Below are 27007 nucleotides of genomic sequence, written 5' to 3'. Positions count from 1 at the left end.
TTAGCATTTGAAATGTGATACTGTCTACTGACAGTGATTTCTTTGCTTATCAAGTCAGAAACACAGGAACACTGTGAATAACGGCAACACGTGTAGAAAAAGGCAAGTAACAATAAATAAAATGATCGCCTTGTTTCTTTTTCTGTGCGTACTGATATGCTTACATTTGGGGGCAACTTATCTCTGATGTGTTGTCCAAGGCAAGGGGTGGAAGTCGGTTGAAGTGGAACTCTTTAACCGCTGACATTGCTCCAAAGCAGACAAGGGCATGTCGCGGTGACATATCTATTTGTTTTTAATCAGAAGACAATGTACTGTAGCTACCAGCGTACTAAACATAAATTTGGGTAAAAACACACGAATAACGCACGCTAAGCATTGATATAAATCTTAAAAACATACATACTGTATACTCACAGAAATGGCATATTTATGGACGAATGAGAGGATGGCCATAGCTACAGCTCACTTAGAGAACCGCTTGCTCAGCAGCTTGTATTGGCAGCCATTGCGAGGACCCATACCTTAAGATAAGTCTGGTATGAGCCTGATGCTCACCCATCCCTAATAGACATACATTTACAGTATATTGACATGAAGGCTCAGCTGACTGGTCCTCAAAGCTAATTCATTTCAATAATCTACAATAGAGCAGGATACTCAATGATACATAATGCAGAAAGCAATGTCCATTTCTGACAGGGCTATGTCGTTCAAACGTACTGCAAACATATTTCGTCAAATGTGCACAATTCCACATGCGCAAGTCAATCCCCCGTGGCATTATGGGAAACAATGCTGTTTTTGGCATTTAGCTTACATTTTGCCAATACGTTTGAATGACTTTAGCAAATACGTTCGAACGACTTTGCCAAGACATCCGAACAACTTTGCAAATTGGTTTGAACGACTTTACCAGTACATTTGCGCAAACCCAATGTTCGCCTTTGAAGTGCGCTCGAACGACATAGCCCGGTCGAAACTGTTTACTCCACATTGGCAGTTCCACGCTTCTGTAAATTCAACTCAATTCGATTCCGTTAAATTGAATGGCATCTGTTCAGAGACCACCTTGTCCTCTCTGCAGCATTCTGCAATCAGTCCCAATTTATCAGGCGTGACAAAACCTTTGAAAGAGGGAATCAACAAGTTCCTTTCTCTTCTTTCCTGCTCGGAAAAGCTTATTATTCCTCAAGCCCCCCTGCCACCAAACAGCCCTTCTCTAATCAACCCCCCCCCCCTCCTCTACCTTGATTCCCATCGGCCTCTCGCTTTCCCCTCCCCTCCTTCTCCTCTCTCACCCCCACAAGGCAACAACTGTGACTCCTGTGGCACCGCCTTCATTCTCCCTCACTAGCTCTTTCACTCACAGGCTCCCCCTCGCTGTCTTTTCTGTCTCTCCTCTCGCCTCCCACTCATTTCTGTACACTCACCAGCACAGAGCGACTCTGAGCACCACCGACCCACCCCTCTCCCCATCCACGCACTGACTGAGCTTTAAACCCTCCACCAAAGGAAGTGTGTCAAGCCTCACGGTACGTTAGCAATTTTTCTGTCATTTCACTTGTTGTGAGGCCCTCTGTGGCTAAACGTCTACTCTTACTGCGTGCGTGGAACGCATGGTGGTTGTGTTGTGTTTAAGGAAGTGTTCCGTCACAGTTTTTTCCCTCATGCCACATGTGCTCCCCATTCAATACGTTTTGAAGAGTTTCCTATAGTTTGGGGGTGGGGGGTGGATTGACATTTCTTAACAAAATTCGGATTTTCTGATGAATTTCAATAAAGTGGAATGGGCTTTAGACTGTAAAGCAACTGGTGGTGATTTTTTTTTCCTGTCTCAGATTTGCTAAAGTCCTAAGGAAAACATGATGCAACATTTTTTTCAATAAAGTGGAATGGGCTTTAGCCTGTAAAGCAACTGGTGGTGATTTTTTTTTTCCCTATCTCAGATTTGCTAAAGTCCTAAGGAAAACATGATGCAACATTTTTCAAGGACGTCTTCACGTATTTGTTGTTCAAAGGGAACTTTGTAGCAGTACCCCTACTATATACAATAACATTTCATTTGTTTTCTCTCCAGTGAGGAACCTCAAGGTTTACAGCAGTAAAGTAGTTTTAGTAGCAGCCATGAACAGGAATATCAGAAATGAAATGGCAATGCAAAGGCATCCGGGTAGTGCCTCTTCCCCTCCGTCCCACCTCCTCCGTCCAACCTTTGTCTGTCACACCTTCTCCTCGGTGCTATGTTCTAACCGCTGCCAAAAAAGATCATTGGAAGCAATTAACTCCAAATAGGTTGCTCGCAACGCAACTCCCCAAGCAGCCAATCATATTGTGCTCTGCTTAACTCATTCAATGCCAGACTATGTTAAACAATTGCACTTGCCGGTGCCAGCCATTTTTGACTACTTTGGCTCATTTTTGAAGGCCTACAAAAAATTGAGTTCTGTAGCTGTATAAACATGTAACATACCAAAAGAAAGCTTTGATCCTCTTCTTTCATCAGAAAAAAATGTTTCTACCCTTTACCATTCTTTATTAAACAGCAGTTGAAAATTGGTAAGTTTCTTGAAAATAGTTGTTTCCAAGAAAGATTCTGAGAAAAAGCTTTTTGTAAAAGGACGCATTTCAAGCAGAATTTTCACTTCGATGCTTTATTTTTTTTGCATTTGTGATACCTCAAATATCCAAACAATGCTTATTACATCATAAAGAACACAAAGAAATGGCGCTTTGATCGCAAAATCAACAGTTTATTGCAAGATAAACACTGCACTGTGCATGTTCAAGTTGACGCTTCTAAAAGGGGTGGTTACTTCTCTCCTGTCTTACTGTACATTGACACTCGATCATTTTTCTGGGTAATTCTATTAAATTTTCCACCATGATCGTGTGCACGTTACATCATCCCTTTCCTTTCAAACAAAGATGACGATGGGACTATGTCACCTTTCTTTGATTGAAAATATAGTCTGTTGCATAGTGGGAGTGCCAAGCTTGTCACGCAGCTTTGCTGTAGAGCATACACAACTCATACGCTACATTTTAACAGTTTTATTTAAAAAAAAACAAAAAAAAACACTGAAGACGTATTAATACGTCATGGCATCCACGAACAACGATTCTGCACACGTATTTACATGTCATGGCATCAAAAGAGTTAAAAGTCCCCTCATTTAAAAAAGAAAGTGGCGCTCACTGCTGACATGTAGTATTGGTACGTGGGTGACCCTTTTTTCCCTGCAAGACCATGTCACCCGAAACAGCTGGAATAAAGAAACAAAACGTTGTTCAAATTTTGTCAATATATTAAGAATTAAGAAAGTTAGAACATTTTAAAGGCTTAAAAAAGTGAGCAAAAATGTCTCAAACTTTCTCCATTGTTGCAATGGAATGGCCTGTGGCAAGAGTGTCTGTGCGAAGCGGTGTGCGGCTGTTTAGGAACAAGTAAGTGCATTTTGGAGTCGACAAAAGCATAGGGAACGACTACAACTGCCATAAAAGCCATCTCTGCAGTGCCACCCCCGTCTGCCTGTTGTTTGTTTGGCTACCGGAGGTTTCCTCACCATCTCTGGCAACGGAAGGCTGGCTTATCCCGATGGACGTCTCCCCTACGTCTCCCCCCCATTCACGGTTAGGTGACACAAATTTTACAAATTAGATGAAACTTTGTATGCATGTCCCCAAATACTTCAAAGTCATGTGCTATAGGTCAATAGAAATGTGGCAGCTAGCTTTCAACACTTTTTGGGCAGTCAAAGATGAGTTATCCCGCCGCGCATGCGATAAACATCGAAATACTGTATGAAAATCATCAACATTTTTGAAAAAACGAGGCGACAGAGGAGATTACTCTGTGCATCATATCAAAAAATAGACGTTTTTTATTTTTAACAAGCCAGAGCTGTTTCTTTCTGAGAGGAGTGCAAAACAGACCTGCGTGAAGTGATCACATGAAAATGGCGTCACGAAAAATGGTGGAAAGGAGTCAGTTTTCATACCTAGTATTAGCCAGCCATGAAAACGGGTTAGAAAAAGGTGAGAAGTATACGACCCCTCAAGGGGGTGCGGGGCATGCTCCCCTGGACCAATTTGATACGTTTTGAGTGCAGTATCAATCAGAATTAAAAGACAGTATAATATCCATGTAAAATAAAGTATCTATCTATACATGGTCACATTATGCTACATAATAAATGAGATTGACAACTTCTCTCATTAAATGCGCAACAATACAACTCAAATACAGTGAATACATAAATGGCAGAGTAAATGAACAGTACTCAATAGTAATCAAAATAGTGCACTAGAAGGTTGTACTGTATACTCCTCTGATGATACAGTCCAAGTAAACAAAATGAATAAGGATGCTTAAGGCTCCCATCAGGTGTGCACACATGTTCGCAGTTGTCCATAGGGTTGGGCATCGTTTGAATTCGAACATAACCCCAAAAACGAGGTCTCCTTTTGGAGGTATGAGTATTCCGCCTAACACCAACGATCCTCTAACACACAGCGGTAGAAGCATGGCGCAGGTGGTAGAGTGGCTGTCCTGAAGGTTATGAGTGAGTTCATCAACCCATGAGTGACTTTTTTTAAAAAAAAATAAACTAATACTATTAAAGTAAAATTTACTGAAAAACTCTCCTTGTAAAATGTACTTAGAATTTAATTTAGTAAATAAACTGTACAGCTTTTTTTTTTTCAAGTAAATATCATTTAAATTCCTAAGGAAAACATGATGTAACATTTTTTAGTGTAGGTACTGCTGTTTTGGTTAGCATCAGACTTGAAATGCACTCCACGTTTGGAAAAAATACAAAAGTAGACAAAAGTAAAAAAGTATTTGACAAAAAATACACATCATTAGAAAATAATGAAAACAAATAAAAAATTTAAGATGACAAATACAAAATTGTTAGAAACACAATACAAAAATATTAAATACACAATTACTTGATTAAAAAGTATAAAATGACCAAAAAAACTACAATACTGGGGGGAAAAACTATAATGTCCCGACTTCACAGGAAGAATGGGCAGAACTAATAAGAGATACGTACACATAGACACATTACAGAGTGACCACATATCAGGGTTTAGTGGGGTACAAATAAAAGGTGTCATCTGTACATAACACAAGATTATTTTTCATGCAAACTAAATGTACTACATACATCCAATGTATTCCTTTTTATATTATTATTATTATTATTATTATTATTATTATTATTATTATTATTATTAAACTGCATAGGGAGCTTGTTTACAATATAGAGTATTACACCTGAGTGAGCTTCTGCGGTCTGCCTTTGAAGTTTCCTACCTTTTGGTTCCAGAGAGCTCCTCCATGATGCAGGCCAACGGGGAGGACCCGCAGAGAGCGCAGCGAGGCCTCCGGCAGATCCAGGCCAGCATCCAGTCCCGTTCGCTGCTGGCCAGGAAGAGAATGTCGAACATCAGCAAGAAGGACGTGAAGGGCTTCTTCATAAGGAACGTCTTTGTCATATTCACAGTGGCGGCAGTCGTCGTTGGTGAGTGGCAATGTTCAAACGTAAAGCTGCTGCCTGAAAGAGCACTGGAAGTAAAACTGTTGCTTCGTTTTGAAAGAACATGGAAATACTGGTAGTAGTTAGTGGCAATTTAAAGTGTCAAATGTAGGGCTACATGTATTTATTGTTTACTTTTTATTTTATTTTGGTACCCTTGTTAGAAGGGTAAATAAAAATGTGCGCAAAAAGAACCAAAAAAAAAAAAAGATCCAGACTGGAGGACATGGAAGCAAAGAGAGGTTGGGTTATGTACTCTTTGAATAAAACGAATTCCAACATTTCAAAATTCACCCCTGGCGGAAAAATAACGGAAATTGAACTTTTACCATATTAAACCTTTTAAAGACGGCATAGTTAAAATGTTATTTAACATGTTGGTGTCAAGAGTAAATACAATGATTACTGTAACAAATGAATCTCTTTTTCATTATATTAACATCATTACCATTTTCCTCCTTGGCATATCATCAATGACTGGGAAAGACTAGACTGGTTTTCATCATTTAACGCTTAGTTTCATTTTCCAGTTATTTGACTGACATATTGTTGTGAAGGTTCACTGTATTTTGTATTTTATCATGTGGGTAATCATTTGGTCATCTATTTCTAAATGTAGTGATTTCTTTGACCTTTTTATCCCAAGATTTTGATAGATGATAATTAAATAAAGAAACAAACAAACAAATTGTGGCCGAAAGAACAAGTTAACGGATACAAGAAATTGAGTTTCCTCCGCGTGGTGTCCGGGATCTTCCATAGAGATAGGGTGGGAAGTTCTGCCACCCAGGACTTGGCACAAGATGCCTCCTGGATGCCTCACTGGTGTGGTGTTCCGGGCACGTCCCACCGGAACGAGGAAATGTTGGCGAGACTAAGGGCTCTATTTTCGTGGAAGGTGTAAATTCTGCATGGTGTGCAGATTCATGTCTCTTAAGGGAACTTGTCCAACTTGGGAGCCAGGCTCCGCCCACATGTTATGACAACATTCGCAGCGAAAGGGTCATCCATCCGTCAAATTTGGTGGTCAGTGAATCAATTCCTTACGAGGATGAATTTGGTTGGACCCTTAGAAATGACCAGAAATCACCAAAAATGGGACATTCAGACCAAAATAGCAGACTAAATGAACATTTTACAGGATAGCGTATTTATTTTCAAACATGGTGTCATGATAGAACATACGCAATGCATTTTGTGTCAGTGTGTCTGCAGTATGATAGAGACCAGCTGTCTTAGAAATAAATAGAAACTTCCGCAAGCGAGGACTGAACTTAACCCCACTTGGACCTCACCCGACCCCTGTGGCTGACATTGGAATGATTTGGAATTAAAATTTGAGGCATAGTGTGGATGGAAGTAAGGCAGAGGTCACCCACGCATGCCACATCTGTCTCCCTGCTAGAGTTACAGCACACTTCTGAGTCAACCACTGGGGAGCATCTTTGGGTTTCAGTGGGATTGCATTGCAGTGACGCACATCACAAAAAGAGCATCCATATTCAGTCAAAGAATCTCGCGACTTGATTTGCACCTTCAAGTGAATTTACACGGAAAATTGTTTTTATCTCATGTGACAACACTGGACAATGTTTTATCTATATCCATAGTGATTTTAATGTAATCATGTGAATGAGCAGAGCTGGGCATTTGACCAAAATTTCCCGGTCCGTTTAGCGCCTTCATCCTGTAGCGGACCGCCGTTCGCTTATCCGCCTTTTTGTCCGGGCGGACCAAATAGTAATCGCCTATAGGCCAGTCTGCCTATCATTTTAAACGGGATTCAGAATTCAGGATTCAAAATTATATTCTAGATGCCGATTGGCTATCGCCGATGAGGGGACTGTGACCACGCGGGTCGGTCGGAACAGACGGGAACTTAGTGATGGATAGACAATACCCTCCTGCTAAATAATTTAAAGCCAACTAACTAGCTAGCTAACTTCATACTAAGCCCCGTTAAATTGCTAATTATCTAGTGAGCAAACTACGATGAAAAATGTACAATTTTACAAACTTGCTACTATAACTAACTTCAATGGACGTGCCACCCTCTTGCTAACTAATTAACTAAGTAACCAACGAACTACTGTATCTGCTGCTGAATACGCATGAAAGTAACTTGGTTTCATTGTGGTTTGTACATTAAATCAATTACTGACTTTTAACGTGATATATGCCTAGGTATCATTTTGGGGTTTGCCCTGCGGCCATACAAAATGTCCTACCGTGACATCAAGTTCTTCTCTTTCCCCGGAGAGCTGCTGATGAGGATGCTACAGATGCTGGTGTTGCCCCTGCTGGTGTCCAGCCTCGTTACAGGTCAGTCACAAGATACAACATACAGTACAGTAGAGCAGCAGTGGGCAATATAAAAAAAAAATACAAAAATACATTAAAATAAAAGCATAATGCTGCATTCACATCAACTCCGTTGGGAGCGTTTCTGGCGGCCCATTTCAAGTGGAGTCAATGTAGTTTGCGCGGGCGGGCACGGTTTCGTGCGGGGCGCCGCAAATGATGCGTTTAGAGCGGTGGGACGAAGCACCGAAAATCCGCCCATTCGCCCAACTCGTTGCGTATAAAACAATGAACTTTTTTGCCATTTTGCCTCATGGCAGCCAATCAGCATCGGGTATATTACATCACACACAGCCAAACAGCGTCCTATTCACTCGGCAGGTTTTTTTTTTTTTTTTTTTTTTTTTTTACAGTTCTTAAACTTTACCAAGACAGCAATATTGTTAGCGTTAGCTGACATCCTCTCTTCTTCTGCGCATGCAGGTCACTTTCGGGACGCATTTGGTTCAAACACCAGACAGACTGAGGTCACAATTAATACCTGTGAACCATGACACAAAAAATCGGGTTTCACCCAAAAATCTGAATTGAGCATTAAGACCTGCAGTCTGAACATAGCCTGTACGACTTACTTATTGTAAACCAAGCGATGACTTGAGTCAACTTGCTTGAAATGAAATGGGGACTTGATTTTTGCCACAGTAACTTGAGAGATGCTTGAAATTTGAAGGTTACTACTTAGATTTTCTCATTGGTGACCCACTTCCACCCCTGCTGAGAGGTGTGCAAATGGTGTAAGCAAAATGGGCTCGAGAGAGTTGAAAGTTTGTTTAAGGGTCAAGTACAAAGCCCATCCTGAAACTTTCAGTGTTCAATACTAATGATTGTTACTTGGACCAGAATGTTTCCATCTTTTCCACTATGTACAAGTGCTTTTAGGTCACAGAGGGCCGATAAGAAATGTGAGATGAACTCATTATCGACTGAATGAGCAACCGCATGACGTTCGGTTGTTATTTTGCGCAGTCATGGTGTTGACAACGGTCTTGTTTGCTTTGAAGTGCAGCAAGCATATAGTGTGTGATCGGGTCATTGAGAGAAAGACGTAATGGCCTCCTGCAGGGCCACAGCACAGATAAGAGAGGCGCCTTTGTGCTGTGCATAGAGCGGAGCATTAGCATTCTGTGACATCATGTCATGTCACTACTGTTAAAACACAGGGAGGAAAACAACAACAACAACAACATGAGTGTCAAGACAGGTCTGTTTTTCCTCATTGGAAATAATGTAAAAGGAAATAATCAAATTCAAAACCGAAACTATGGCCACCATTAAAACCTTACAGGTCATGTTTTGGGTAACATGTTATCATTCTTTTACAAAAATGTGAAGTGTAAGAAGTTAACCACTGTATAAGGTTAAAACAACAAAACATACCGTTGAGATGCAAAAAACCTTGACAAAGGCGTGATGCAAAGGTGAGTTTTATTTCATCTCATTTTCAAATTCTTTCAGTTAACCAATATAAAAGACTTTGTCTTTTTAAGAGGTGACACGTTTGATTTTTTAAAATTGTTGTACAAATATAAAGAAAAAAGTTAAACACTGTAAAAACACTGTAAAACATAAAAAAAAAACACACACACACACTTTTGCCCTAGGCCCTAAAAAATATGATAAAATGCAAAAGCTTGGATCATAAACATTATGAGAGAGAGAGAGAGAGAGAGAGAGATTCTTCTTCACAAATCTACTCCTAGAAGTACAAAATTTCCCAAAACTTACTCAAGTAGATGTCACTCGTCACTACCCATCTCTGAAAATGAGTTTGGAGTGCAGGAAAGTCAAGTAACTAATTATGCTGAATGACTGTGTTTGAGTTAAAATAGACACAAGCTTCCTCCAAAAGAAAGACAAGGTAATTATCTATCAAAGTGAAACTGAAAAAGAAAGTGCTCACTCAGCAGAATTTGACCACAAAGTCCCTTGCACATTCTCAACTTCGGCAGTGTTTTCTGAGGCTTTGTTGAATACACATACTTCATTGAAGGAAGTCGTATAGAGTCAGGAGTCCATTATCTAGAACGCTTATCCTCGAACCACGATCGAACCCATGCTAACCAGGCGACCACTGTGCTGCCCCATATTATATTATATTATATTCAATTATATATATTTTTTGGGGGGGGGGCTAAAATGGAGCCCAATGACACACTTAAGCTCCTGCATGAGTCTCCCCCCTGCGCTATATAAGAATTTGAGCTCCGTAGGAACGCATCAACGGTTATCTGGTGCAATTGCAACATGCAGTTAGCTCGCTTTCTATGCCTACACCCAGAAAATCTTTGCTTTGGATAATCCGCTGGCATGTGCCAGTGGGCTATGAGCAAATATCACGCAGAGAAAGGCGGAAGTGGGAGGTGGAAAAAAAGAGTGACGTAATAGCCAGTGTGCGGACAGTGGCTTCCCGCTGGTGTGGCTGCTTTAGAGTGACCTTATGGTCACGGCGTGGAAAAGGCCTGCGATGACTTGGTGGTATATATTCCAGCCATCGCAGGCTTTAAGCGTATATATACTTATTTTAGAAAATTAATGTAATCTTCACATGCGTTACATTTAGTGTGATTTAGTGTTTGAATATTCAATGTAATAGGACACACCAGGGCAACAAAACACATCTGTCAGTCACATGTTCCAAAACGTTTGGACACATGAAAAATTGGCAGTCGATAACAGGTTTGGTTGGGTTCCAAAAGGTCTGGAGCCCATCTCGCGCCCCCGACTTAAACTTTTCCCTATCTGAAAAGGGGCCTGCATTTGTAGTTGTACCCCCCACCTCCATTCTAAAACTACCTTTCCTTGCTCTCCCTCAACATTGCCTCTTTCATTCTTTTGAGTGGAAGAAATGAGTGAGGCTGCATTTGTTGTTGCCCAGACGACAGGTCAGGGATCATTGTGTATGTCTGCGTGTGTGTGTGTAGGCAGACTCAAGTCAACAAGTTTTCCCAGGCTTGTCAGCAAAAGGATAGGGAGGAAAGGCAGGATAAAGGGGTGCAGTAAAGGGCATGAATGTATTTTAAAAAAATGGTGCCCATAACATATACCACAAAAATGGATGACATATTGCTGTGAATAAGTTATATTTTGACACACAAATGGTATTTTTGTCATGTCAAAATCTATTACAGTTGTATTGTTTGGGATATATACATTTCATAAAAGTCCTTGGCTTCTAAAATTCCCCAAATCCACTAACCTCAGCCTGACACTGCTTTGAAAAGGCGAAATTTTGAGTGAGTTTGGTCACAGGATTTGACCGTAGCTGCTTCGTTCACGCCACAACAAACAGGCGAGGAAATTAATCTCCATTCCAACAAGAGGTAGTTCTTTGCCTGTTACTGCTCTGAATGAACACAAAAGCCATAAGGGGAGGTGACACTTTGTAATGATGTCACTTTCGTTCCCTTTTCTTCTGAAATCCACACCAACACTATTTCTGTGACCACCACAGTAGTCACTTGAATGCTTTCCTAACTAACTTTTGAAGACAGTTAAAAAAAAAAAAAAGTGCGCTCCATTGACTGCAGCGGTCATAAAACCTAGTTTAAACATTGTCCTCTCGGGGAGAAAAAAAATTCTTACCTGAATGACAATGTGGTCTAAAACCAAATAAAAACCTCAAAGGAACTCTTACAAAGCGCCCAGGCCTTTAAGAAAAGCCTTTTTAAAAAAATGTAAATATTTAGAGGAAAAAAGTTTCTGACAAAGTTTTTATGCTTTAGAGTAGAGCAGTATATTTTCATAATCACGAAAAAAATAAACAGTATATGTGGGCCTATGTTAATTTTTTACTTTAGTAAGTTACATATTTTCGGCGGGGAAAAAGATTTATATTTTATATTGTCAGAATTTTGCCCCAAATTTAATTTCAATAAAATTCAATCCTTTCTAAATCTTAAGAGCTCACTGAGCGCAAGCCCTCATTTCAATGGGGCCGAGAATAGATAAAAGAATGGATCAAAGAGTGGAGTCTGGCAGTGTGTAAGATGATTTTAGATTTAAGTGCTCACTGCCACAATGTTGTGTGCGTCAGATTCCAAAACATGCTTTATCATTGACCAAACAAAGTCGGTCGAGGTCAGCGTGTTAATCGTTAACTGGCATCTCTGCGCATGCAAAGCAGTCACACTTGGCTTCCTTTTGGCCCACAAGTTTAAATAAATTGCTTGGGAATTAAGCACCACTCAAGGGGGCACCTCTGATACACTTTCAAACAAACAGTGAGCGCCATTTAAAATATACAAAAAGTAAAGCGGATATGATCGTTCCCTGGGTGCCGTCCAGTAGGTGTTGCTTACCCGCGGTGTAGTTCAGAACTGGATTATATTTCTCACTGCGCTTTGTTCCTTGTAAAATAGTTGGATAGATTATGGGGATGGGTGTATTCCATCTATAATTACAGCACCTTTTTCCCAGGCTCACTTGATGTATGCTCGCCGGAACACACCATTACTGTTGAGAAGTAGATGGAGAAGGAGGAGGGGAGGGCGAAGAAGGCAAAAAATACTCCCGGCGTACAAACAAGCACTATGCACTAGCTAAGCAGAAACGATAGGGTGCTGGGGACAAAATGGCGGAAGAAGCACGGGCGTCATAAAGTGGAAATGTCGTACATAGAGTATGTCGTAACTCGGGGACTACCTGTATTTTGTTCACATGGCACCTGTAAATCTTAAATTTAGGCGGAGATTGTCCGTAACGTGTAACAAATTAGGGAGCAAAATCTGGTCAATAGAGCATAAAATAATATTTATTGTTGAACGTTATAAAAATAAATTTGTATCAAATGTAGGCCTGCTCTCAAGTTAAAAAACTCATCTCAAATAAACACGGAGGGCCAGGAAGTGGACACAATTCATTATTTGGTGGTGGAATACCGATTGAAAATGTGTGACTTTTCTGATTTCAGGCATGGCTGCACTTGACAGCCGCGCGTCAGGTAAAATGGGCATGAGGGCGGTGGTCTACTACTCCACCACCACGGTTATTGCCGTGTTCATCGGCATCGTCATGGTGCTCATCATCCACCCCGGTAAAGGCTCCAAGGACGAGTTCACCAACCGGCAGAAAATCGACCGTGTTAATCCCGCCGACGCCTTCCTGGACCTTATCAGGTATAGACCTTCTCATAATGTTTGTAAACCGTACGTGGCAGGGGACTACCAGGTGACAGAAAGCGAATGACTACCACTGACTTGAAATGAAAACAATGACAAAACCTATTGTGTTCTTGTGCCATGGGATGTACCACAATTGTTGTTTTGTTTTTTTCGATTTCCTATTAACCCATTAAGCCCGGGAGCGCATAACCGCGTTCCTACCACTAGAGCCGGGAGCGCTGTTGCGTCTTTCTACCTTTCAAACCGGGAGAGTGCATACGTCACTGTCCTTTTTTAATCCAATACTCCGTCTCTTAGCCAACTTAATGCATCAGAATATACACGTGACGGTGTCGCGAGACCGCGGAGGATGTCGTGGAATTTTTTTCGAGCCGTAGGTAGGCTAATGGCGGTCGCTGTCGATCGCCGGGCGCTCTGATTAAAGTAAGTAACGGCAGTGATATATAGACAATGTGCACGACCAGTGGAACCAGTTGAATGTGATATGATATGGTTTGTAGACAATTACGATATTGACGTCTTTGTAACAGAATAGAGGATGGTAATTACCACTCGATTTTTTTATTTTATTTTTTTTAAATAGTGCTTCTCTTGCACTGACACGTTATTTTTACATCTTCAATTGAAACAGTAAATAATAATAAATTCTGCCTGTGTGAAAGCTCTTTAATTCTTTTGGAATTACGTTTCTGTCTGCTACAGGGGCTGAGATATTAATCAAGTGTTGAATTTCTGGGAGAACTTCAAGTTTTCAAGGGTAATTCCAAAGGCCACTTTAGATTTTGGGGAGCTGTTGAGAAAGGCGCTTTAGTCCTTGATGGGTTAAAAAAAAACCAAATCTAAATCCAGTGGAACCTGTGGGCGAGGAGGATAAATAGAGTGTAAGTTGTAAATACATAATATTTTATGTGTTTATAATACTTTGTCTGTTGGTTGTTTAGCAGGCTGGATAAATAGAGTGTAAATTGTAAATACATAATATTTTATGTGTTTATAATACTTTGTCTGTCGGTTGTTTAGCAGGCATCTTCGAGGTTTTTGAAGGATGATAAGACAGCTGGACTGTACTATTTTTAATTCTAGGGCAATGTGTAACTGTTCAATGTGACTCAAACAGCAAAGGGAAAATAAATAACTCAAACTAAGTGAACATTTGTGAAGTTAGCCAGCTACACTCCGGTTCATGGAGAATGACGTAAAATGACTGGATTGTACTGTTTTTTTACTCTGGCAAGGAAATGCTTTAACCGTGGCCACAATAATAAATGAAAAATCAGATTTTTTTTTCTTTGGGAGTGGGATGGCACGGGAGTGAAAATCCACTTCTGTGTCACCCTCTCTTTTCATTGTAACTAATAGAGGAAAAAGATCAAATTATTTCCACTACTCAAAAAGTAGCAGAACACTACATTTTTATTGTTTGTTTGTAGGACTGTGCAATTTTTTTACTACTGGGCAGAGAGAACCCTTACATTGGGGCCACAAAAGCAAAAATGCATGTATAATGTAAATGTGAGGGTTCTTGAGGCCTTGGGCAAATTAGATTCACATGGCAACACATTGAAGCTGAAATCTGATTGGACCAAAAAAAATTAACCCACAAATAACTGGAAGCTGCGCCGCCACGACACATTCTCTGAAATGAGACTGTTGGAAATAAATGAATACAATTCATCTAAATTGTTCATGTAGATCAGTGCTTCTGATTGCGTTTGGGCCAGCGAACAAGGTCCTGACTGCACACCGCAGGACAGTGGACAGCTGGTAGCTGGTGACACCAGCTGTTCTCTGTGAAATTTTATGAAGTTAGCAGGCTACTTCCTTGTTCATGGAGGATGATGCAACATGACAGACTGCCATCTTTTTTATTAGTTTGGGAGAGAAAGCGGTTCCTTCATTGACTCATTGGGAAAAAATGTGAAAATCCTGTTTCAAAATGATGAAACCACAGACATGAAGACTAGATACATCAGAGCACTAACTGAAGTGCCTAGATGCCACGTGCCAACTTATTTTCATGAAGTTTATTTTATAAATGCCAAATCGTGTACTATGAATACAGAATATTTTTTTAGGGGGGGAAAGCCCCCAAATAATAGTATCTGTGAAAAGTTATTCCCAGTTTTCTTGTTGTATATTGTACAGCATTGTGCGTAACCATGTACGCTGTTCCCTAGCTGCTCTGCAGTTCGGTTATTGCAGAGTCAATCTCGTGGATTTTCTTTGTGACCTAAAGTTCATCTATTGCAGTTTTACCTCACTATTTTGCAGGCTTTTTTATTTTTCTTCCATCTAAGTTGGAGCAGTCAATAAATGTCTTTTTTGTTTGTTTGTTTTTTTAAGGGGAAATATGTTCTACAAAAACTGAGCGATTAACATTAGGGTAGCTTTCGGACATTCACACTGACACCTGTTTTCTACTCAAGAGTATTTATGTTCGTAGAGGCAGAGTGCGCTCTCCCCTCTCATAATTTTCTAAACTAATCAGCAGCTCATGCTTGAACTGTATCTATCTGTACTGCCTGACGCACTGGCACACCGTGTCCCTAGTTGGAGCACCTACATAGTGTGCATCAGCACTTTGTTTTTGGTGCACTCTGCGAAAAGTGAGGGAACACTGTACAGCACAATGTGCTGGCATCCTTATTGTTTTGGTTTTCTTGCCAACCACACATATGGAATGCACTGAAGCCTTTGCCCCTCCTAGCTTAGCATTGTCATATGCACCCACTCAAAAGGGGCGTGTCGTATCTAACTATGTTCATATCTATGGACGAAACACTGTATTTTTGTTTGTCAATTTATTAGCTAACTGTCTTTGTCTTAGTACACAGACAGTACAAGACAATTTGATTTGACTATTTTTAACTCTGCGTGAGGGGAACACTTCCATTGTGTTCACTAAAGGGAAAAATGTGCCAGGTTTGTTTGTCCATCCCGCCGTTTGTTAACTAACAGTCTAATTCTGGTTCACGGACAATAAACCAAGATGACAGGAATTTAATTATTTTTCGGACTAAGGCAGGGAGAAGAGTTCCAATTTAAAATTCCCAAAGCAAAAATTCAATATGACATCCTGGTTCACAGAGGATGATGTGCTTCTGTTGTTTTGCAGAAACATGTTCCCTCCGAACCTTGTGGAAGCGTGCACCAAACAGGTAATGTGAAATATTTTTTCACATGGTCTTTTCACTTTTTCCTATTACTTAAATTATCATTGAATTTGATTATTTTTTTGTTAATTGATTACTAAGTTGCATGATGACTAGAAGTCATCCACTACGTGAATAAAACCAACACAAATCTTAATTAATGTAGTTGTGATGCATTGATTGTGGGAGGGCAAGTTCAGGAGCAGAGAGAAGATGTGAAAATGGAGGAGCATGTGAGAGTTGGTCCAATTAATGATACATTTAAAAAAAGGCCCTGACAGCACTAGTGATAAATGCAGAGTCATATGCCTTCTTTGTAAGAAGGACTTTGCTTACTAAAGAAGCAGTTAAAGCCTACCACAGTAATGCCAAGTAACCAACCGCGACTAAAGATACAGCTAATGATAGCGATGAAGACACGAACGTAGCAAGTGATTGCAAAGCTCTTCGCCAAACTAAATTCGAGAACAGCCCGCACGTATGAGCAAGTCTGCGACAGACAGGCTGAGGAATGTTCTTCCAAAACAAATAGTGATGAACTGCAGGCTGATTTAACATAGTTGAAGACAAGGGATTAATTGAGGTGTTGCAAACAGCGTCCAATGACCCATCATACAAACCACCGCGCAGGACTGAAGTCAGTGTCTGGCTAAAATCAGCGAGATGTTTAACTGTGAAAAGAAAAAGCTAATTTGACGTTTTGGTGGGGATTCGAACACATTTGCTATAACCACAGATCACTGGACCTCAACTCACAACCACGGTTATTTTGGGGGTGACTGGACACTTTATTGATGGTGAGTGGAACTTTTAACTTTTTTGCACTCATCGTCGTCAAAACAGAAACCAGGAGCTTGGTTGATAAATGCGAAAAACAGCTCCTAAAGGTGACAAATGACTGGGTAATTGAAAAAAAAGATATCCACCATGAATACAGATACATGCGTACAGACATTGGCAATTTTTAAGTGAGATTAAAAAATAGATTAATTAATATATGTATGAATGTGTGTATGTATAGGTGTGTGTGTGTATATATATATATATATATATATATATATATATATATATATATATATATATATATATATATATATATATATATATATATATATATATATATATAATTATGCGTTCATTTTATTCACTCTGATAATAAAATGTACCTGCTAATTGGCGGACGGTATTACACAAAAGTACAGAGGAAAGGTTGATTTTGGGGGTGCGTATTATACACGAATGCATGTTCTTCACAGGAGTTTATGGTTAGTAGAGTAGCAAGAGTACCTGTACACTAATGCAAATGTAATGTGTCCATACTTCCACTATATCATGAATGAAGACACGTGTGTTGTACCTCTGTCTGGAAATGTTTGTTCCATATGCTTTTCTTTACAGATGTAGTCATTTCACTAGAGTCATATCCCGAGGATCGTCAAGGCACTGTGAATATATGGCAAGCTATTAAATTGCCACTGCATTGCTACCAGCATGGCTCAAAGCTTCACTGGCTAACCTTTAGGCTCTCACTCTTCTTTCAGTTCAAGACACAGTATGCCAAGAGGGTGATCCAAATCAATGTGACAGTCAATGAGTCGGTGTTCCTGCTCAACGGGAGCCAGGTGATGACCAGGGAGGAGATGATCCCCGTGCCGGGTGCCGTTAACGGGGTCAACGCGCTGGGCCTGGTGGTCTTTTCCATGTGCTTTGGGTTGATCATTGGGAGAATGAAGGAGCAGGGACAGCCCCTGAAGGACCTCTTCGATTGTCTCAACGAGGCCATCATGAGGCTGGTGGCCATCATTATGTGGTGCGTCGAAACAAAATCATCCAATGTCATGTAATGGTTTTGTAAATTATTATTTACTATTCTGGGTCCTTGTTTATGTATCTACTGTATGTCAGCAGCGTATAGTTACAGGCAGACAGTTAAATACTAAATAATGTGAAAATACAACTTTATAAATACAACACTTTTTTTTTCAATATCAGATCATTTTATTTTGGCTTTTTTTGTTATAATAGTGTAATTTATTTTGGATTTGCCTTTTATGTCGACATTTATAGCAGTGATGTCACCAACATAAAAAACAAGAGTTCTTTATAGGTGGAATAACAAATGATTGTGAAGCTGAGGGATGATCGAAAATCAGCAAGAGCCTTTTTTTTTTTTTTTTTTTTTTTTGGGATCAGGTATGCCCCCATCGGCATCCTGTTCCTGATCGCGGGTAAAATCGTGGAGATGGACGACATCTCATCAATGGGCGGCCAGCTGGGAATGTACACGATCACCGTCATTTGCGGCCTGCTCATCCACGCCATCGTAGTCCTGCCCACGCTCTACTTTGCGGTCACCCGAAAGAACCCCCTCGTCTTCATCATGGGGCTGCTCCAGGCCCTTATCACGGCGCTGGGAACGTCCTCCAGGTTTGGTAACCATTCTGTCACTGCAACACGGTCGCCGTATGCGCTAATATGCTCATTTGTACTCTAGCTCAGCCACGTTGCCCATCACGTTCAAGTGCCTCGAGGAAAACAACAAAGTTGACAAGCGCGTTACCCGCTTTGTACTCCCCGTGGGCGCCACCATCAACATGGATGGCACTGCCTTGTATGAAGCGCTGGCGGCCATCTTTATCGCTCAGGTGAACAACTTTGACCTCAACTTTGGGCAGATTCTCACCATCAGGTAAGTGCCTGCACACGCTGTATTTTCTCTATCGTGCTAATCTAGTGTATGACAAATTTTTGACCTTACAAATTTAATTTGAATGAAAAACATGTGAAGTTGCGAACACAAATGGTCAATTTTGACCCGCACATATCTCACGCTTTCTCCTCCCTCTGTCCTGGCACGGCTCCGCTGTAGCGTTTTTTCTACTCTCCTTTCCGAGAGAAAAACATAATTATAGTTAGGTTTGGAGTTTCTTTTTTTCCCAAAAATATTGTGTTAGTGGAATATGAGTTAAGCAGAAAAATCCACTCGTTTTTAGCCATCTAAAGCGCTAATCACGGCTCACCACTTTTCTGAAGCTGAGTCATAAGTCATTACGTGAGCCCTGAGCAAAAAAAAAAAAAGAGCATCCAGAATTGTAAAGTGCTTAAATGTGGATTCTTTCAATTTCAGGGGCTCTAGGCTATGACTTTTATGTTGGGTTGCACCAACAAGGTTTAATTTAATCCAATATTAGCTCTACTCAGAGATTAGTAAAACTATGTTTAATGAGTTAGTCGGGTTTTAAAATTAACCCATTAAGGACGGGAGCGCATAACCGCGTTTCTACCACTAGAGCCGGGAGCGCTGTTGCGTCTTTCTACCTTTAAAGCCGGGAGAGCGAATACGTCGGTGTTTTTTTTTAATCCACTTCTCCGTCTCTTAGCCAATTTAATGCGTCAGAATATACACGTGACTGTGTCGCGAGACCGCGGAGGAGGTCGTGGAATTTTTTCGAGCCGTAGGTAGGCTAATGGCGGACGCCGTTGATCGCCGGGAGCTCTTATAAGTAAGGGCAGTGCTATATAGACGACGCACACGACCAGAGGAACCAGTCGAACGTGATATGATATGGTTTGTGGACAATTACAATATTGACGTCTTTGTAACAGAATAGAGGATGGTAATTACCACTCGATTTTTTTATTTTTATTAAAATACTGCTTCTCTTGCACTGACACGTTATTTTTACATCTTCGATTGAAATAGTAAATAATAATAAATTCTGCCTGTGTGAAAGCCACATGTCTAAGATCTTTACTTCTTTTGGTATTATGTTTCTGTCTGCTACAGGGGCTGAGAATTTGTAAGTGTTGAATTTCTGGGAGAACTTCAGGTTTTCAAGGGTAATTCCAAAGGCGACCTTAGGTTTGGGGGAGCTGTTGAGACAGGCGCTTTAGTCCTTAATGGGTTAAGCACCATTTGAAATTCATCTCAGTTCAGTAAAACTCAGTTTAACTGATTTTAAACCGAGTTTAAACTGTTTTAAATCAATAGGGATAATTTTGGATGTTGAAATTCAAATATTTTTCATTTTAATCTAATTTAATTATGCAATTAAATATATCGGCTACAAATGGTTCATGCAGGCCCAAAAGCAGCTAGATCAGTATAAAACACAACAAAACCACGCTGGTGTTGTTTTTAGTGGGGAGAGGTTCATATTTAATCGGTGGTAATTTTAAACTAGGTTGGTGCAACATAATTTAAATTTAAACCATGATTTAATCTGCTTTTAAAGTTAAACTTTATTCGGTCCAGCCTAATCAGTGACCCTATTCACTGCTGTGCATGCATGCTGGGAGGCCAATTTGAGTTCATGTGGGTCAAACAGATGACCATTAAAATGCCTCCATTTCCCTGCAGCATCACAGCCACAGCAGCCAGCATTGGAGCAGCTGGAATCCCCCAAGCGGGGCTGGTTACCATGGTGATAGTGCTCACGTCTGTGGGACTGCCCACTGATGACATCACGCTCATCATCGCCGTTGATTGGTTCCTGTGAGTACTTCCTCTGCCTAATTGTCAAGATTTGTACTTTCACACTGCAAAACTGGCAGCGTTTTCAGGCACTACGTCGCAAAGTGTGAAACTGCTCGGTCAACTTGGAACTCCATTCAGTGTCAGGTGCTGTTTATACAAACAGGTGGAAAAAAAATCAGCTTTTGCAGGTATTGCAAACAAGCTTGTGATACTACCTCCAAAGATGGAAAATCACCAGGTCATTTTGGTGCCACAGTTCCATCTTAGGTACCGTTTATAAAAAACAGACCAAAAAAAAAAGGTGGAAAAATGTCCTGTTTTACAGGCAGTGTAAAGTGCTTCTGATTCTACTTGTGAAGGCTGAATATTCAGTCGAATTTGTTTCCCCACATTCCGTGTCCCATTGTTGTTCATACGGCGAAATAATTGTGGCGTTTGATACTGGCCGAACGTCTCAAGTCAAAAATTGCAGGGTTGACTAAGTACCCCCATTCTGTGTCAGTTGCAGAAATGCTCAGGGAAAAAAGACTAAGCACTAGGCCTTTACTGGCAGTGAAAAGGGGACATTTGAACTACCACTGAAGGCAGGAAATTCCTTGGTTGACTTCATCCTTTCATTCCGTGTCAGGCGACTTTTATACAGAACAGAGACGCAGGGAAGACAAGGGAAAATGTAGACTTTCACAGGCAATGTGAAAGGGCTTCTGATACTACTTTCAAAGGCAAAAATTTCCACGTCAACTTAAAGCTTCCCCATCCATTCAAGGTACCATTGATACAACACAGTAACATGGGGAAAAAGGAGGAATAGTAACTGCTTTTTCAGGTAGTGTAAAAGGCGCTTCTGATACTCGCTCCAATGGTAGGATATTTCCTCCGCAACATTTTGACTTCATATGTTATCGGTTTCAGGTTGCAGCATAGCTGTTTGAGGGCAATACAGGTCATCTCAGCAAATTGGTGATAAGAAAATATGTTTGAAAACAATACCTCTTTTTTTTTCCTTACATAAATATGCTTTGTCTGTTGTCCTATTTGCGCTTGCCACAGGGACCGCTTGCGCACCGTTACCAACGTTCTGGGAGACTCCATCGGGGCTGGCATTGTGGAGCATCTATCTCGTCATGAGTTAGCCAAGGACCCAGAGGAGGCCCACTTGGCGGCAGTGGAGGAAACGGATAAGAAGCCCTACCGGCTCATCTGCCAGGATAACGAGTATGAGAATGAGAGGCCCGTCGCTGACAGCGAGACCAAAATGTAGCACAGTTTTGTTGCTTTAATTCTGTTTTTCTTTTTTACAATGTCAAAATCTTCCACTATCAGAATTTGACGCTTGGTCCAAAAAACGATGAAAGGGTGTTAGCCAGGGCTTTGCCGTCATCTTGTGGCTAGAGTTTTTCCGACAATTGTTGAAGGTTCCGCAGAAAGCAATACAAATCTGAATTCTTGAATATGTGAACCACAAATAGTTGGAGGTTCGCTGCACTCTGTCCCATGGCAGTTTTTCACTCAAGCATCGTTGGCATGGTTGCCATGCACCCGTTTTCACCAAGTAGTACACTTCCATGAAATAACTCAGAACTCATTCTTAAACACTTTTTTTTTTGCTGCTCTTCGTTGGGGTGCCATCCTCTTTGGTAGAGCACTAAATGCCATTTTCTACTGCATGGTACTGGTTCAAGTGGATACCATACAAAACAACAAGGGTCGATACAGAGGGACACAATTTTTACTTAAGGACAGCTGCAGCAAAGTGGAGACACTAAAGAGTGAAGAGCTAAGCAAAGCAAACTGATTACTTTTGTCATTTGTGTGCTGAGTAGTTTAATGTATTTCTAGTCATAGTATTGTTAGCCAGGTACCGTGCAATGGAAAGGTTTCATATTGGTCTGTTTATCTTTTATTTTATTTACATACATTTTACAGATACATTTTTGCTCTTTAAAAAGTACACGCTTAATGAAGAGAAATGTAGGAGGTTCTTGATAAAGATATGCAGTGATCTGCATAGTATTTACTTGGTGATATCATGATTATGCTAATTTGGAAGGGAATTGGTTTCTTTTAGGGGTGGGCGGGTGTCTATTTTAGATTTTTCAGGTTCTTTTTTTTAAACTTGAAAGTAAAAATGTTTTGTTGTCCTGTTTCAAGAAGTAACCCAGATGCATGCAAGCTCTGGATAAAGCTACGAGGTTGTTAGCATAACCACTTTCCTAGTTAAGTGACATGTTTTTCTTTGCTGGTGAAGGTTAATGTTATTTTTTTGATACATTTCCAAAGCCAAACTAGCTAAATGCTTTAAATGATAAAGCTATGCTGTCATCTGAATTGTCATTTTCCTGGTGACACGTCATTGGTATAGGAGTATGTTATACTAGCTTCTGAGCTAATAGGGCTAACTAACAGCGTGGCTCTGCAATAACCACCATAAGACACACCACTAAATTCTCAACTGCTAAATTCTCAACTGTGATGATGACCCATTTCTCCTACTAGAATCCAGTACCCCTCTGAATCCAGCAGATCTACACAGTTTCTTACCAACATAATTTTATGCTTGTCCCCCTAAACCTCACCCATGACAGTGGTGCTGCTCAGAGATGTTCGAAATGTTCGATACCGCGCACATACAGTACACTGTGAAACGGCTGGCTTCTTTAAAAGTCTTTGTACAGGCTTGAGAGGCATTGTGAGATGTTACAAAGTGGGTGTGCTGAAATGCTTTGTACTATGCTGTTAGTTGCTTTGTCACCCGAATGCCTATTAACCCTCCTGTTATGTTCAGCACTTAGAGTAGCTACACTGACAATGTGCCTCTGACCCACTGGAGGTCTAAACGTATCAAAACTAACAATGCAAATTCACGTTTTTTTTTTTCCACTATCGGAAAAAGATAAAAAACAATCAGCCAACAGCATAACAGGAGGTTAACATATATAAGGAAACAAAAACCAAAATTTCTCAGCCACATTTTGATCCCAAAAATCGATTTGACCAAATTACAATATTTGAACAACTCGCTCTCTCTCTCTATTTTATCCAGTTATTTTACAAAAGAATCTGAATGAATAGTGTACATGTTTTTAACTTGATTATGTCAGTAAATGCAACTATTTAATATTTTAACATATATAAAGTGCTAATAAAATTAGGTTTTGACATTTTTAGCAGGTTAAATTTGTAGTTTGTTTTGTTGAGGTAATATTTTGGGATAACAGATTCTTAGCTACACCAAAAATGTCCATGGGTAACTGGAGGCTTATCAAGCAATAATTAAAAATGAAACATCAAGATGCTAATTTGAAAAATGTTTGTTCTTGAAAATATTAAAACATTTAAAATATAACTAAGTTGAATCTTTTTTTTTTCAATTTACTTTCAATTAGTAAATTTTATCATATTTTAAAATATCTAAAATGCTGCTAAAATTGCATATTTTTACTTTTTTAAATTTTGTAAAGATTTTCTAAATTGAACTACCTGGTAGCGGATTGACCATTGACAGAGCAATGCTTCCTAAACTATCATGGGCCCAAACGGGGGCCTGGGTAATACTTTTCTACCAAGAGAGAAAAAAAATCTGTTTTATGACAGACAAAAGGGGATTTTTATTTCATGTTTATTGAATACATTTAAGACTTTGTCTATAGTATTTCCATGTCTATAGTATTTCTATGATATGTTTTACTAGGTTTGGTTGACAGGAATGTTTGGGGAAACCCTGTTGTCGAAGATCTTTCTATGTATGTAGATAAATGTGTATTGTATGAACTGTAGTCTAATCGCAAAAGGTTACTTGGTGATTATTCTGTTACAAATCCTGTTGTGATGTAAAGAGCCAAATTATTGGGATAGTTCATTTGTTTACAGTCGTTGCTGTCATGTCCAAAAGACATACGGTGTTTGTAACGGTAGGTTGCATAATGTTTTCTAAAAATAAAGAGAAAAAAAATGTTCATGTGGTGTTAATATAATATGCAAAGTAGATCCCTGCATATGCATGGTTTGGCATCAAAGAATTTGGAGGGTTTCACTCCTTTTCTTCAAAGTTTTCAAGGAAAATACATATTGAATGTTTATCCGTGTTTTTTGAAGAGTTTTTGGGGGGTATAATTTTATTTATTTTTTTAGCCCCAATGCTTTTCAGTAGGCGTCAGTTATACACGGATTCTGCTAGGCTTGCCCGGTCGCCAGTCGCCACGAATAGCGGATGTCCACTGCATGTCAAATAATGTCTTAAATCATCATGAAACTGTACATTTATAATTAAGATTTTAATGTTACTAACTACATTACAAGTACAAAGAGACATGAAACACTATAATTGTTTTTCTGTTTCATCTTAATCCTATTTAGGGGTCACAACAGCAAATCATCCTCTTGCATCGCTCCATGTCCTCTCCATATTATACTTAACTTCAGTTTATAGTGGTTAGAGAAATTGAGTTGTCTAATTCAGGGGTGTTCAAACTAGGGCACAGGGGCGTTTGCAGCCCGCCCTCAGTATATTACCGTGGCGACACCTCGGTTTTCGTACGACTCTGTTTTGATGTTTTTTTAAAAAGAATGTCCCATAAACTCAAAATTTCAACGTAACAAACTTTGATAACATTTAGCTAAATTGTTTGCTGTTGTGAAAATTGGCCTTCCTCCATTTCACAACAAAGAAATAACAGTTAACAAAACGACTGTCCCTTTGACCCCAACTTAAAGATATAAGAGAAAAAATAAACAATTTGCTTGCTTTGTTGCATTAACTAACAGTGGTGCCATAAATGTCAGTACCGGTAATTTATAATTTAACATTTTTCCAGATAATAGATTACTGTTTTAGGACCAAAAAAATACAAAATACAAGGTTTGGTTTTTACAGTGTATGAATGTGGTATTTTGAATTCTACTATAAGACTAAGTAAACAGGATTTATTCATTAATACTATCGCCAGATAGTACACACAAAATTCTTCTGAGAGAACACAAAATTATTTTCAAGATTATTTCGAATAAAATCAGTTTCTGAAAATAAATACCAGTTGGGCAGTACTAAAATAGGTGAACAGCCAAAGAGAAATGGCAATTCACAACAACATCTTTCTTAAATCTCTCTTTTATGTGAACTCGATAGAATTAATGGATATGTGTAAAAGGTGTTTAAATTTATTCGTAATAAGATATCTATTAGGTACACTAGAAGTCAGACCTTTTTCCATGATATATTATCCACTAACACATTACAATGTAACGTAAGGTAATCTAGGAATGTCGTTTTGGAACATGGTCCTTATAGCTGTGGTTATTTACAATTATGTATGACTCGATAGAAACGTTTTCCTGCAGGTGTGTCTGTTGGAGATTGAGCCACTTGTCGTTTGTGAAAAGCAAACACACTAGAGGGGACGTGCCGAAACACCTTATCATCGACTCGAGGAGTGACAGGAATTGTTTATCATAAAAGCATTATTAAATAAGTGCTCTAACCATTGTTTTGAAACCTTTATTCCGAGATTTGTGGTCACATAGAATGTCTTTGTTATACCAAATAAAACAGTTGTGAGGCGTAAAACTGTGCTTGTAGATGTGACACTAAAAGCCAAGACATCGTTTTATTTTGAATTTGCAGACATCTGAATCGGATTTATTCTATCAATTGAGAAAGTAGTACTTGAATTGGAATTGGAATTGTTAAATTGAATATTATGTAAATATTTTTTTTTTAAATTGTATTGGAGCGCCCTCTATATTCTTAATCTGAAGGACGTTGTTTTGTGCTATTATAGTAACCCAAATGATAAGACTTTTTAAAAAATATTTAATTTTGTCCCTATGCAATTAAAAACAAAAATCACAAACAAAAGAATTCCAGATCTCCTCCCACATGTGTGCCTTTTGGAGTTTAAATCCTTATTTAACGTGATTAAATTATTTAACAATAAGAAAAGCAATAAATTGTTGGAACTGTTGAATAGTTTTTTCTTCATAAAACATTAGTTGTAAATAATGTAAACAGATGGCTTACCTGTTTTACTGTTTTTTAAAAAATGTTTTATTTAATTTGTTTTTTAATTTATTTTTGTATATTTACTGTCATTTTCGTTGGGATAACTTTAGAGTGAAATTACACATGTACCTGATTATTGATTGACCGATATTATATGATCAAATGTATAGTTACATTTTAATATTAATAATTAGGGATTGTTGCACTCTTTGTTAATTGTGTCAATTAAGTTAAAAATATGTCTTATAGTGCCCTCTAGCGCACCGAGGACGAGGCGTCGCATGGCATTTCATTTTGGCGCCGATGGAGGGAGTCACTCATGAGATCTTTGCTCAAGACAGACGGCGGCA

At 39.4% G+C, this 27007-nt stretch overlaps 1 protein-coding gene across 2 annotated transcripts; it reads left to right on the top strand.

Annotated features, from left to right (window-relative positions):
• The first annotated feature begins 1310 nt into the window (after positions 1–1310).
• Positions 1311–24615, top strand: slc1a3a (solute carrier family 1 member 3a). 2 transcript variants are annotated; one of them, XM_086030303.1, is made up of 12 exons: positions 1311–1535; positions 3409–3447; positions 3517–3633; positions 5340–5534; positions 7734–7871; positions 12820–13024; positions 16146–16188; positions 17724–17992; positions 18376–18609; positions 18677–18871; positions 20543–20677; positions 21710–24615. In XM_086030303.1, coding segments are annotated over exons 2-12 (1743 nt in total). In that variant the 5' UTR covers positions 1311–1535; positions 3409–3446; the 3' UTR covers positions 21921–24615. The 2 variants fall into 2 exon arrangements, with proteins under 2 accessions (XP_085886429.1, XP_085886430.1); XM_086030304.1 differs by lacking the exons at positions 3409–3447; positions 3517–3633 and having other exon boundaries at positions 1312–1535.
• The last annotated feature ends 2392 nt before the right edge of the window (positions 24616–27007 follow it).

This window comes from Filicampus tigris, chromosome 5 (assembly GCF_054856515.1).
Source record: "Filicampus tigris isolate MCC_2025a chromosome 5, RoL_Ftig_1.0, whole genome shotgun sequence".
Classification (NCBI taxonomy): domain Eukaryota; kingdom Metazoa; phylum Chordata; class Actinopteri; order Syngnathiformes; family Syngnathidae; genus Filicampus; species Filicampus tigris.
This window is presented reverse-complemented; position numbering and strand designations above follow the sequence as displayed.

Excerpts from the sequence above, each read along its gene's own strand:
- slc1a3a (XM_086030303.1), top strand. Across the intron at positions 7,872-12,819 it reads GGTGTCCAGCCTCGTTACAG|GCATGGCTGCACTTGACAGC; the intron begins GTCAGTCACAAG and ends TTCTGATTTCAG. Across the intron at positions 18,610-18,676 it reads GCGCTGGGAACGTCCTCCAG|CTCAGCCACGTTGCCCATCA; the intron begins GTTTGGTAACCA and ends TTTGTACTCTAG.